The following is a 14,895-nucleotide window of genomic DNA, read 5'->3' as shown; positions in this document are numbered from 1 at the left end:
GGACGACCATATATTAAAGAGGTTTGGGAGCAAGCATGCATGTGGCTACATGCATAAGAGAGAGAATGGGACTATGATATGCATGAGAGAGAATGGGAAGATATTTGAGTGGAGGAAAGGGTAAGGAAAAATGGGTTTGCTGGTTGCATACGTATGAGAGAGAATGGGAAGATATTTGAGTGGAGGAAAAGGTAAGGAAAAAAAATGGGTATGATAGCTGCATGTAACTGTTGTCTTTCTCTGAGTTTCAAATGCAAAAAGTGCCCGCTAGACCAGTTCTTCCATTTCCTAAAGCGCATCTTTGGCAGCGACCGCAAGCTAAACCTTCTCTAAGCCTACCCCACTGGCTCTAACACTTCTTCAATCCACTCGTCTCCAAAGTCGTAGCTCCTTCCAAACACACTCATCATCACGTTGTTCAAAGACCCAAAATGCAACACTTTCTTCACCTTCACCTTCACCTCACCTTTCTTCTCCATCAAAGACCTAAACTCACCCACCATTTTCAACCCAATAGTCCTCCAAAACATCTCGAAACCAGTTGTTCTCCCTGGACTGAACAAATGGGTGGCCGAAATCCTCCTCTGATTTCTCCAGTACACCCCGAATGGAGCAAAACCCATTGCTCGGTGGAATAAAAAAAAACTCATAAGTCGACTCCTTCTCTACTAGGTCTTGTTTTCGCCTTCACTGGCTCTCTAACTCATAAGGTTCTTGCCAAGCTGGCTCGTGTTTCTAAAGTTGCTCCATTGATGGCTTTTTTCGGACTCATAAGTCTTGTTTATCTCCACTGCTCACCTTCCCATTGTCTAAAATATTCAAAAAAAAAAAAAAAAAAAAAAACCGCATAGAGAGCTAGAAACACCAAATTTGCCTCCTAGGAACACGCCCAACAAAATAGCCAACTCGGCAAACGGTTAACCCAACAAGTGGCCAATCCAACTATGATACTTAGCACCTCAAACACACCAGAAACAAAGGAGGAAAAACAGAAATAGGAGCCATAACAAAAACGGAGAGAAGGTCAAATAGGAAAACAAGCAAAACATGAACGTGTAAAGCCTCATTTCAAGTAACATACATGGGCTAATACAAGTAGAATCCACAAGAAACAAGAGCAGGATCTTTACTCATCAAACTCAGGGAAGGATTAACGCATATTTACCAGAGAAAAATAACGATACCAAAATATAAAGCCAAGACATAGCATGCATACAAAGAGTAGATCCAACAAAGCAAACGTATGGCCCCTGGAAAGCTCCCCTCAACAAATCAATGCCCAGTAAAATAGCTGAAAATGAGAGTAAATCAATATGGAAACGAGAAATAAGAAGCTCACAATAGTCGTACCCGAAAAGCTCCTTTCAGGTAAAGAATTGCTTGGCTACCCACCTCCACTTTCTCGTCCTTTGTTTTTTTTGTTTTTTTGTTTTTTTTTCTCTCTTCACCTCAAGAACCTCCCGAGCTTCTCTTCCCTGCTCCTTCTATCCCGCCTCTTTCTTCTCTTCCACACTTCCACCTATCTCCCTGCTCCAACCATCATCTTCTAAAGTTTCAACCACCACCATGGTAATGGTCACATCCTCCCCCACGTGTCCCACGCTGCTTGCCTCCTCCAGCATGAGGCCCCCCCACTTCAAAAATGAGAAATTTTCAAACTCTCGGGTGGTGTCCACAAAGGAGTCTACAGATATATTTGAATATTATACTTAACAAAAATAAATTTCTATGATATTATAATTTACATTATAAGTAAAAACAATTATATTAAAAAAAATCTAATATACACCTCAAAGTATACACAATGTTTACAAGGCAACAAGACCAAAAAGAAAAGGGAGAGCAAAAAATCACCTTCTTACTTACATCCCAACTAATCAATGAAATCGAAAATGGACCACGATGTATAACATACATGCACCATAACCCAATCCGAAAACATGCACAAAAAAAACCGTAAAATAACTTGATTCGTTAATTCAATATCTTTAAAGACTCTTCTGTTTCTTTCCTTCCATAAGATCCAAAATAATCATAAAGAAACTGCATTGCACGCCTTTTTTCCTTTTCTTTCCAATAAAGGAGTCATTTCATCTAAGTATGATTTCCTTGATATAAATTATAATGCATCTGGATGCAAACCACTTAAAAAAAATGAAATCTCACTCCATGTTTAGCATTATGTAAAAACCACTATAATTTATAATTTAGTAGGTAATTTTTATTTCTTTGTTAATAATATTTATGATTAAAATATTTAAAACCTATAAATAAAAAATATATATTATTTTATATTGTCAACTATATAATTTAATTTGAAATTAATTCAGGGATTACCTATTCAACCTCCTCTTGATGGTTTTAGTCCATTAAGATTATACAAAAACTGCTTTGAATTAAAATTAAAATATTCAAATTTTATCAATAGAAAAACTCCAATTAGCAGCATGAATGAAATACCATAAATGCCTTCTTCACCAATATGACTCCCAAACCCTGATGCTATTCAGCTTAGGAGGAAGAGGAAAGAAAGACAGAATTTTAACATCTGCCATATGAGGCGTATAGGATATGGGACAAGAATTGGATGTATTTTTATTCACTTACTTTTGTTCATTAAAATGAAGATTTAATTAAAAAAAATTCATTAAAATTTATGACAACATGTGATAACTTAGAAAACAAATATCTCTAAAAAAATGGTTTTACAGCAGCTTGCTTTCAACAATTAAAATTCCCAAGAAACAAACAATCCCTTCTCTTGAGTGAAGCACATAACATACGTTTATAAGTGTATATCATGCTCTAAAAGTTGGGTTAGAAAAAAGGTACACCTTGGCTACTGGTTCAAGAGTAAGGATGATGTCTATGGCGATCCTTCTCCCTTGAAGAATAAGAGGAGCTGTGGTAGTCCCGATCTGTAAATGAGGGAGAGTTAGAATTTATATGAATTAAAAAGCACTAAGCAAAGAAAAAAAAATATGTCAAATAAAAATAATTTTCTCATGTTTGAATTTATTATTAATACGACTTTCTTTCCCTAGTACTTTCATTCAAATTTTTCAGAAACTAAACACGACCTTCGTAAGAATGTTAAATGCATACCTCGAGATGAGTGACGCCTTGATTTCTCTGAATGCCCTCCTGCACCAGTAGTGAACATCAAATCCACAAAACAAATATTGTGATAAATGACTACATTTCTGGACTTTCGACCATGTATACATGTAAGGAAAGAAAAGATTACTCTCAAACTAACCTCTATCCTTAGACCGATGTTTTCTATCCTTCACCTTCTCCCGGTCCTTGTCAATCTCATCACGCTCCCGTTCCCTATCAGAATCCCTTCCTCTATCACGGTCCCGTGCTTTTGCTCTTTCCCTTTCCCTGTCTCTGTCTCTGTCCCTGTCCCTTTCTCTCTCCCTTTCCCTCTCCTTGTTCCTTTCCCCACTTGCCTCTGTTCTATGCTCAGACTTGGATGGTATGGGCTCTTCTCTACCCTCTCCCTCCACAGCCATGCTCTTGGGATCATCATCACCCTTTTTGGATTCCTTCAACATGTCAAGGGCTTGTTTTACCATTGAATTCTTGGACCCACCTGATTCTGGATTAATCAACGTGGAAGCTGCTTTGGGAGTGACAGTATCATTATTAGCCGATGGGCCACTCTGCAAAACTTCCTGCAAAATAACAATTGTCCACATCAATAATATAATTCCATTTTGTTATTTGGAGGGGGTCCTGCAATCAATTAACAGCATCCAATAATGAGTAAAACTTCTGCTACTCTTGCCGTCGTTAACCTTTCTCTAGGCACAGGCATAGCTGGCAGGTACAATGGTTCACCAAAAAGAGCAGCACAACTATTCACCTGTTTTCTCTTCATTTTCCTTCAGTATTTTTTTTTTTTTTTTTTTTGAGAAAATGTCAAAGTAGTGCCTGCCCTACTGATGTATGAAATGCTGTGATTTTGGGAAGTCAGCTCATGCATAAATTGTTGACAGAAAAACATAATTACAATAAGTTAAGCAGATGGAAAATAACAAGGGGAAAATCAGAATCACCTTTGAAACTGGCTGAGTTTGTGAATCTCGTGACTTGTTAGAAGATGTGAAAGAATCTCCATCCTTACATACTGGGATATGCTGTGCCTTTGGAAGGCTGTACAGATGAGCCAGGACTCTGCAAACCTCATCAATTGCAGACTTCTCTGCATCAAATACCTCCCACCACGGTTCATTCTCAGGAAGGGGTACTTGAAACCTACGAGCGGCCGCATATACAACCCCACAAGCCACCACCTCACTCTTAAATTGAACACATAAGGTTGTGCGCAAGCTGTTCAAAGGAGAACAAACACATAATTCAAGAAACAGCATATTGAACCGGACTACAACTTCTAGTGAAAGACAAGATACAAACGAGGACAAATACCATTAAAGCACCACAAACCATTCAGGGAATACAACTCGTGTTAGGTTTACCCTATTTTTCTAAATTATTCTAACTCTGAGGATTTATGTGTCCTATTTCATAATTACATTTTACCTAGAGAGTGCAGTTCTGATATGGGCCATCACATCTTTTCTCAATTCATTCCAGATCCTTTTAGCCTTGCCTTCCATAAAGTCTTCATTGAATATTGCACCTCCAATTAAAACCATATCATTCTTTATTGGCATATGAACATCAGTTTCTATTACACATGATCAAACATGTGTCACATCCTCTCCACCTGAACAAGGTTGAAGCTCCATCTACTTCTAACAAATCTGTTCATGTCTAGTTCAATATTCTCCTGTTTTGCAACAGACTTATTTAAACATTCTATCTTCCTTATGCTCATTTGAGCTATACTTGTTTATCCCTCCTTCAATTGTTCACATGCAGCAACATGCATACAAGTCCACCATGTCTTCATCTGGCATATTTTTGTGCTCTTTACTTTTTCTCACCACGATATTTCTTGAGAGGCTGCATCATATGCTGTCTCCGCAGCTAGAAAGACCAGGAGGAGATCATTCTTCTTCCCCAAAGTTTTTGTTGTCACTTTAAAACTGACTTGAAGCAAGCTGACTTTCTAAAAAAATTTTAATCTTATTTCTTTTCGTTAGCCGAGCTCAACTTTTCTATTCTAGAGAATTAAAACAGAACTTGTAATTTTGATGTCTTTACTTTTTTAATATATATATTTTTAAAATTTTTCTTTGTGGGTGGGGGAGCCCAAGGGATCAGAAACAAACAATTCATAAAATGAATTTTTAACTACAGGAAGGACGAGCCATCCTTCAAGGAAAATACAGCATCTAACAAAAGGAATACACATGTCAGAAAAAAGAAATGACAAAAGAAGACACTAAAGGGCTACAACCCAAGGCAGGCATAAAATCCCCTACAAGAGTTGAAGGATTCTAACTGCAAGGCAACACACTGCCAAAACGGGCATGAAACCCTCAAGGTTTGTTCACCAGAAAGAAGAAAATGGAAAAAGAAATTCTAAGTTGAAGCAGTCAAGAGTATTGTGATAATTTTGCAAATCATTTAAAATGAAAGCTAATGTTAGAGGTTATTTGAGTCTTATATAAAATTCAGGAAGTTTTTCCTTGCTAACAATATCTCAGTATAAGTTCTTATACTTCTAAACTTTCAAGTTTCCCTTAATTTACAGTTTAATTTGATTAGAAGTTCCTGTACTTTTTCCAGTGATGAGAGGTTTAGGAGTTCTACAAGAGAACACAATATTGTGTTCTAATAGGCTACTGTATAGAATTTTTTGGTTCTATCGAGTTTTTAGGTTGTTCTAAAGCTTAAAAAACAAACCTAATAATGTAAGACGGAAATAGAATGAATAATAATAATTTTTCTGACTTTGCAACCTTTAATAATGAGATTTTATAGTTTTATCTTTTATGTGAGTATCTTATAAGGTCTTTTTCTTTAATAAGTGAGTAAGAAAATATTGTTAACAACAATATTGTGAGTTCTCTTGTGAGTTCTACAAGAGAACACAATATTGTGTTCTAATAGGCTACTGTATAGAATTTTTTGGTTCTATCGAGTTTTTAGGTTGTTCTAAAGCTTAAAAAACAAACCTAATAATGTAAGACGGAAATAGAATGAATAATAATAATTTTTCTGACTTTGCAACCTTTAATAATGAGATTTTATAGTTTTATCTTTTTTGTGAGTATCTTATAAGGTCTTTTTCTTTAATAAGTGAGTAAGAAAATATTGTTAACAAAAGGAATAGAAGCTATACGCCACAGTACACAGAACCTATAAAATGGGTGCCACAAGGCAAAAACAAAACAAGGGGAGAAAACAAAAGATCACAGCTCCCACTCTCATCTAGAGCCCATCCAATCTACAAAATAAATTAAATGCATTAAGGCTTCCCCAATGTACAAACTAACCCAAGATACAAGATTACCAAGGAAAGTGCAATTTAGCTCTTGAACCGCCAGCACCTTCCTTTCGAACACCCTTTGGTTCCTTTCCGTGCAAATTGTCTAGACCATATGGGAGTAGCTCTCCAAACCTTCTTATATTTTCTCCCCACAAAGGAGTCATGCCAACTTAAAAGAGTTGGCTTGACTGTAGAAGAAAGGAGCCAAACAATGTCAAACAAAGAAAATAGAATATGCCAAAGAACCCTTAATTCAGTGCAATGAAGGAGGATGTGATCTATCGATTTCTCTTCACCTTTGCAAAGGATACATTTGTACACCTATGGCCACCCTATCTTTTGAAACTCCCAGGTCAACACCTTGCCCCAACTAGCTTCCTAAAAAAAAAAAAAAATTGCTTTTGATTTTTTTCTTTTTTAGGATAAGTAAACAGGAGCAAATATATTAAAAAGAAGCGTCAAAATAGCAACTCAAGGTATACAAGATAAATACACCCACTCCCACACAGTTGAAACAAAAAAAGCTACCAAAATGGAGGTATAAAAACATCCCCACCCTCATCGAGAGCCCAACCAATCAATGAAACCAATTAGTGTCGAAGAATCATCCTTTATAAACAACTTAGTCTCTGACCAAAGAAAACAAACAAAAGAACTTCTTAATCTTTGGATGGAAAGCACGTCATCTTCAAAAGCAATTCAATTACTTGCCTTCCAAACTATGCAAAAGATGCATAAAGAGCTTGCTCTCCAAACTTCCTTTCTCTTTTTGCCCACAAATGACCCATCCCAACCCAAGAGCATTGACCTAGCTGAAGAAGGAAGCACCCACGACACCCCAAAAATAATAAAGAACATCTCTCATAAAGCCCTTGTCTTAACACAATGAAGAAAGATGTGATCTATAGACTCTTCATGCATTTGGCAAAGATAACATCTATTCGCTAAGGTTCATCCTCTTTTCTGGATTTGGTCCAAGGTTAGAGCTTTTCCCCACATTGCTTCCCAAATAAAGAAGCTCACTTTCGGCTGCACTCAAGACTTCCAAATGATTTTCATTGGGAAAGAATCTAGAGAACTTGACTCTAAGGCTTTGTAGAGAGACTTAACTAAGAACTTGCCACTTTTTGTCTCCGTCCAAAGCACCCTATCCTCCTTATCCCTCTGCACTATCTTCCCATTCAGACATAATAAGAAACTCTCCACCTCATCCACCTCCCAACCATTGAATGGTCGAAAGAAGAGAAGGCTCCAAATCCCCCCTCCATCAGAAAAACTCCAAACATCCTTAGATACGGCAAGAGCATATAAAGTGGGAAATGAATCACACAAAGGTATAGCCCCACACCTTTTATCCTTCCAAAATTTCACCCTCCACTCATTACCAACCACAAAGGAAAGTCTATTGCTAACCAAGTGTCACTCCTTCCTAATTGTTTCCCATAACCTTACACCATACTCATCCCTTACTTCCCGAGAACACCAAACTCCTTGTTTCTCCCCATAGTCCCTCTTGATCACTTGACTCCAAAAGGCCCCTCTCTCGTTCCAAAAAACTCGCTTTTGATGGGACCCAATAATTCCAAATGATAGCATCTGGGAAAGGAATTGCCTGTGCAAACTCTAGAATGGAGTATAAAGACTTAATAGAAATGGCCCCATCCTTGGCATTCATTCATATCATTCTATCCTTCACTACCCTTTTCATTAACTTCCCTTGAAACCTTGAGATAAATGCCTTTACATCATCAAACTCATAATCATTCAAATGTTTGCCAAAATGAGGATCCCAATGGCCCCCTTACCCAAATCATCCCAAACATCTACCACCCATGCAACTTTGGCAAAGCTAAGCCATACAAGGAGGGGAAAAATCATACAAAGGGGTTCACCCCCGCACCACCTATCCTTCTAAGACATCCTCCTCCCATACCCTATAACCAACTAAGTCTGGTTGGCTCCCATTGTTTCTTAATGTTCTTCCAAACTCCTACCCCATACCCCTTCCTCACTTTACAAGAAGAGCAAACCCCCTCCCTTCCATACTTCCCTTGAATGATCCTTTTCCAAAAAGCTTCTCCTTCAAAAGCATATCTCTAGTGCTAATTTCCTATGGACGCCCTATTTTTAGTGAAGAAAGGATTTTGATTCTTAATCGCCCCTTTTTTTATCCCTGCAAACAATCAACCATTTCATTAAATGCATCTTTTTCTTGAAAAGCTCCTCCTCCCAAAATCTCTAAATCTTCACTAGCCTCAATTTGACATTTCTAAGCATGTCAAATAGACACACAAATAAATAGGCAAACTGGATAAGGTACTCTGAATTAGGGTCAACCTTCCCCCTTTTGAAATATATTATCTTTTACACAATGAAGGTCTTCTACAGAATCTTTCTTCCACACTATCCCACACTGCCTCTACTCTAAATGGAGCCCCTAAGGTAAGACTCTAAGGTTTATCTATCTTTTTCTTCCCTCTCTCTCTCTCTCTCTCTCTCTCTCTCTCTCTCTCTCTCTCTCTCTCTCTCTCTCTCTTTTCTTTTCTTTTTTCTTGATTTACATTCTTTACTTCTACCATTTTTTGATAAGTCTAAAGTAATGCAAAAACTTTCTTTACTTCTACCATAAACCCTACCTCCCCACTATTCTTCATTTACTTCCTTTACTTCCCCTATTCTTTCTGTAAAGCCTAAAAAGGTGAAGCCATATTCCATCTTTTAATTGATGGTAGGTACTTACCATAGGATTGTTTGTTGTTATGCCTAGTTGGGACTCTCTTAATAAAATTCTTTATTTGCCAATTTAAAAATGGAACTCGAATCCAAGAATCACAAATTAGCAGTACATATAAACTAATTATTTACATGGATGAATACAAACACATATTTGTTTTATTTATATACTCTGCTGTGAATGTACCTATCATTTGCAAGATTCCAAGCTTCTTGTCTCAATTCTGGAGGAGTTTTGAGGGTGGCAAGGTAGTTTGATATGAATTTATGAGGATGCTCCACATGACAAATAAAACCCATCTCTTTCAAAATGTGCCTTTCAGTTCTGCTCAAATCAGTCTTCAATTCTGCATATTTCTGTTAACAAAAAGTAAAGATAAGCACACGATTTAGGAAGAAAACACATCAGGACTTCTAATAAATAAAATATACAATCTCAGACTTGTGTAACCAATATAGATTCAAAACCTTAGAAAATGGGTCCAAGTGCACAACGGGTAAGTTCTCCCTCCTGCATTCCATTCTGTGGAAAACAATGAGGACTTGCCTTGCTTTTCTAGGGCTTTCCTCCAGCTTTGATGCTAGCCAAACACAACTAGCAGCAACTCTCTACACAAAGAAAAAAAAAACGGAAGGAACAAAGAATTATGTTCCACACCAGTACTATATTAAGAAAAAATAGAAGAGAAAGCATAAAGATATAGTGTTGTTCTCAATTGAGCTACGCCCTAAAAAATGTAAATTAAACTTTCAAATTTTAGAAATTCCATTACTTGATATCAAAGAAAGCAAAGACCTCTTAAAAATCCAGATGTTTGGTCTAGTGGAGGTCAGTTTCCCTAGAAAAGAAAGATAGTTAGGAGGAGGGATAAACCTTCACATTGAAACGGGCAAATGACTTCTTGCAGTAGAAGCGATGGAACAAAACCTGGCCAGTGGCCATTACTGCTTGAGGTCTGACATGATAAGATTAAGGTAGGCAAACAAGTGGAAAATAGGAGATATGAGAATTGCATGTAACAACTGCATTTTTATAAAAAATAAAAATAAAAAATAACAAAAATATAACAGGATACAGTCTCAACAAAATGCCGCTTTCTTGGATGAGATCGCAACCATAAATTCTAAGGGTTGTTTCAGTTGCTTCATCTATACCATCTTTCCTAGAAGGTGAGTTCTTTAGCTGCTCATCGGTTAGGTAGAATGTGTCAATTGCCGTGTAAATCATAGTTGATAACTGAGATAGGCAACCTTGAATAAACTGTCACAAAGAACCCATCAAATTTCAATATTTCAATATAAACAAAACCCATATAAATTGATAAAAACAAAAAAGGAGGGGGGTGGGGACCATAGTTTTAAAAGGTGCACTTTAAGTGTGCATAGGCTCAAGGCGCAACTATTACCTAGTTATGGTGCATCACTTGCCAAGACATGTAACCCATTGAAGAGGAGTGTCTTATTGACTTTACTCTTCAATTTTAAATGCTTTTATTCTTGAAATTTTTAACTGTATATTGAAACTTGCATAACTTCATTATTTTTTTATTGAATGCTTCTTTTAAATGTTTGGAATCTAAAATTTTTTATTGATTGGATTAGATTTTGAATCGTATTTTATAAGATTGATATGCATCCCAGGTCACATTTCACTTCAATCAAGAGCACGTCTTGCGTTGCGCCTTGCACCTAAGTTATAAGAGACTTTTGCATCTCAGGTGCGCCTTGTGCCTTTTAAAACTATGGTGGAGAGGGCACCTGTGACTATTTTCCTAGATAATGTCAACAACTCAATATAGCTCAAAGAGAACAAACAATAATTTAACCAGCAAGAGTTCCTTTCTTAGCTGCTCTTGGTTTTTCAATTCAAACAAATTTTCCTTAAAAGTAGATTTTAAAATTTTGAATAGTTTGGGACCAGGAAAAGGAAATTTCCGCTCAACTATGCTACAACTATTTGGCTTGATTAATACAAGTTTCTAAAATTTTTTATATTTGAAAACAACTTAGAACTTAAGGCCTGTTTGGTTCCTGTTTTCAAGAATTGTTTTCTGTTCTTGAAAACAAAAAACACAAAAAACTTATTTGGGGAAGGGGGTGTATTTTTGTTTTTTGTGTTTTCTGTGTTCTCAAAAACCACTTTTTTGAAAACAATAAAAAGATGTTTTCATTATTTTTTCAGTTCGAAGAATAGATTGCTTTTCGTATTTTTTCTTCCTTTTTTTTGTGTTTTCTTAGCTGTTTTTTGTGTTTCCACAAAGGTGAGCTTCACCCAACCACCACACCTTCACCCACAAACCCTTTCTTCTTCCTTAAATTATTGAAATTAATATACTTACACATGGTGACAAAGTCATCATTTGTTTAAGAAAATATAATTGGTGTAAAAATTTCAAAATGAAATAATTTTTAAAAAAATTTTAAATGAATTGTGCATATGAAAATTATTTATATATTTATAATATCAAGTTAATGAAAGAAAATACTTTATCAATTAAAAAAATAACTTTCAAACATGTTTTTTGTTTTACTTCTTCTAAAAAACTTTTTTATTAACTCAACCAAACATGTTTTTTTTATTTTTGAGAACAAAAACTGTTTTTCAGAATTCAGTTCTCAAAACACAATTTTTTTAAAAAAAACACAAAAAATTGTTCTTAAAACTGTTCTCAAAAACTGTTTTCCAAAACAGTTTTCAAAAATAGCAACCAAACAAGCCTTAAGATTCAAAATTTAGTTAGCGTTTCTTTTCTTGGAAACCAAATAGAGGTATCCCAAAACAAATTTTAGTTGAACTTTAAGACGACAAAATAATTCATTAATTAATGAAATAACATGCATTAAAGATATTAAATTGTTGTTAATAACTTTTGCTTTGGTTTGTGTGTTCTCGGCTTCAATGAGAAATCCTCTCCTAGAATGGAAATTCAAGGGACTAAAGGAGAAGAAAAGAGCAGTTTGGCGGATGGCTCCGATTTACTTATTTGGGGAGAGTGCAACCAAAGAATCTTCAAAGACGAAGAATTGTCATACCAAAGGCTGAGGGTTCTCTTTTTCGGATCCCTTGTGGAATGGTCCAAACAGTTGTTGGATTTGGAGATCCCCTCTCATCTGAATTTTCTAGAGACTATTTATTGTGGCTAGTCTTACTCTTTTCTAGGTTTCTTCTTTCTTTTCTGGTGCTTGGGTTGTTGTTTTTTTGTGCAGCTTGTATACATTGGGTGCACCCCCTTTTTTTGGCGCTTCTTATTATAAGCTTTTGTCTATAAAATAAATAAATAAATAAAAAGATTAGATTGAAAAGACAAGAAAATTGCAAACTCATGACCTCCATAAAACCATATCAAATAAACACCACATAGAATAAAAAACATTACAAGAAAGAACAACAGGTATTCTGATAACAATTATTTAAAAATAAAGAAAGAACGAAAGAAAGACATATATACAATTTATAAGCACCAATATACCTTCCATTTTGTGTTTTGCAATCAGAGGTTCACGGTGCATGCATGATGTAGTTATGTTATTTTTCAAGGTAGACTAATCGGAGCTATTTGGGGTAAGTAATACTAATCCACTTAACATTGTACTATCCAATTTTTGGAGTTGTGTATTTTATCCCAACTATTTGGAATATGATACTAATAGTTTTAAGTGAAAGGCTTTCGAAGGTGGTTTTCAGGCGTGCCTTGAAGCACTGGCGTGGCAAAAATGCCTCAAGGCAGTGAAGAAAAACCGAAACTCCAGAAAGGATCTCGCCTTTCGCAATGTGGCTAAGGTGTGCATTAGATGCACCTTTTACGCGCCGAGATCCATAAAAGAAATTCAAAATAAATAAAAAAATTTGATCCACAACATCTATGTTAGCTTTTCTGCCTAAATGCATTCAAAACGATTAGCTTTCTAGATGATCCTTCTAGAACATGGTGATTATAAGAATCTTTCTAGTTACTTCGCTCTCTATTTCTATTTGAGAGAATCCTGAGGAAAAGCATTTTGTTTCCACTGAGCTAAAACAATATTTTGATGTCTCTAGTAAACCAAAGACATCCTTTACTAGCTAGTTTGCTTCAATTGCCCCTCTACAAATACAAACAAACTTAGAATTGAAGATTTAGTTACGATTAGAAATCCACTTTTCTATCTTCATCCATGGATGCTTTACTCACGCTCATTCAATTGGAAGTATTGATCCAATTCATAAAAATTATGTTTCGTGATTTTATAATCCAATTTCCAAATTTCATACAAGTCATGAGAATGTGTATTCTTCCTCGAATCCATCATTGAGAGGTAAAGGATTACGCCTCTGTGGGTCTTTGTGACTCAGGTGGCCTAGTTGGAAAAAAACAAAAATTGAAGAAAATATCAAAATTTTAACCCGAAAATCCCATGGATAGTGGGTGAGAACTGAGAATAGAGAAAAAATGGAAGAAAAACCTTGGCTTCTCACTCAGACAACACCCTCTTACTCCAGTGACACCGAATCTGCCTCGTCTCAGCAATCTGTACGTTCTCCATCTCGCCTCTTCCCTTTCTCCTTCATCCTTCCTACTTTCTTCTCTGTCCAAGCCTTCTCCACTACGACCATTTTTTATTTTTTATTTTATCATTTTCTTGTTTTTACATTTTACCTCTCCATCAGCTTACATCTTGTTTTATTGGGTATTATACTTTTACATATCTATTACAAAAATTAGGGTCTTTTAAAGCTTTGAGGGTTACGCCTCGACTTACCTACCGGATTAGCCTCAATAATGGATAGTTCATATATATATATGGAAGCAGTAATTTCAGGTCCCAATTGGGATTTTAGGGATTTCGTTTCTGAATTGCAAATTTCACAAAGGACTTTCAATTTTCCAGCCAAGTTTCGATATGTAACCCATCAAAGAAACTTTAGGGTTTAATCAAGAACAAACAAAGACAATCCAAATAGGAACAAAATCAATAAGAAGAAAAGTAAATCATTTTAGCAAATAGAAAAGGGGAAGTCACAGACTCACATGATGGAAGGAGGCGATTCCGGGAGAGACGCCACGGACACAATGAACGGCAAAGAAGCCTTGCCGGCTTCGATATGTTTCGTGGGGCAAACAGTCGCAGAGGTGCGACGGTGGCCGGGTTATGACGGCGAGTAGCAGCCAGATGTCAGCGGAAGACGGTGAAGAAAAGGAGCGGAGGAAAGCTGAAGGCAGAAGAAGCGTACCATCGAAATTAGAAGCTGGAGGCAGAACTTCTAAGCTTTGCCAGCTTTCAATTTTATAATATTTTAAATAAATTATTATTATTATTTTATAAAATAATATTGCGCAGTTTTAAAAAATTATTAAAAATAAAATAATATTGTTCATTTTAAAAATTATTAGTGTGAGATTTTAAAATATTATAATTTAAATTTAAAAATATCATTATTCATTTTTTTAAAATATATAATAATAATATTTATTTCAAAAATTAACAATTAAGTTAGATATATGGGTCTATAGAATAGGTAAAAAAAAAAAGTCAAATAAAATTATTTTTGAAATTAAAGAAAAAACACTAAGGTGGTGTTTGTTTTTTTGGCTTTTTACTAAAAGTAATTTATTTTCAGAATTTAGGTTATTTGTTTTTCTAGTTTCTCATGACTTATTATAAATTTTTTACTAAATAAAAAAAATAACATATTGATTTTTTTTTACTTTTTAATACTTAATGAAAATAAAATAATACAAAAACAAACAATCTAATATTTAATACTATTAAGCATT

General features: G+C 35.5%; 1 protein-coding gene across 5 annotated transcripts; it reads right to left on the bottom strand.

The window, feature by feature from the left end:
* Positions 1-912: 912 nt before the first annotated feature.
* Positions 913-14,364, bottom strand: LOC117913333 (cyclin-L1-1-like). 5 transcript variants are annotated; one of them, XM_034828289.1, is made up of 11 exons: positions 14,149-14,364; positions 12,173-12,402; positions 10,216-10,400; positions 10,014-10,095; positions 9,608-9,748; positions 9,327-9,496; positions 4,065-4,338; positions 3,260-3,680; positions 3,106-3,144; positions 2,835-2,918; positions 913-1,684 (listed from the first exon to the last, which is right to left on the bottom strand). In XM_034828289.1, exons 2-10 carry the CDS (start codon positions 12,248-12,250, stop codon positions 2,848-2,850), a joined length of 1,461 nt encoding a protein of 486 aa, XP_034684180.1. In that variant the 5' UTR covers positions 12,251-12,402; positions 14,149-14,364; the 3' UTR covers positions 913-1,684; positions 2,835-2,847. The 5 variants fall into 5 exon arrangements, with proteins under 5 accessions (XP_034684180.1, XP_034684174.1, XP_034684166.1 ...); XM_034828283.1 differs by having other exon boundaries at positions 913-1,634; XM_034828275.1 differs by lacking the exon at positions 913-1,684 and having other exon boundaries at positions 2,629-2,918.
* Between the last annotated feature and the right edge of the window lie 531 nt (positions 14,365-14,895).

Source organism: Vitis riparia, chromosome 1 (assembly GCF_004353265.1).
Source record: "Vitis riparia cultivar Riparia Gloire de Montpellier isolate 1030 chromosome 1, EGFV_Vit.rip_1.0, whole genome shotgun sequence".
NCBI lineage: Eukaryota > Viridiplantae > Streptophyta > Magnoliopsida > Vitales > Vitaceae > Vitis > Vitis riparia.
This window is presented reverse-complemented; position numbering and strand designations above follow the sequence as displayed.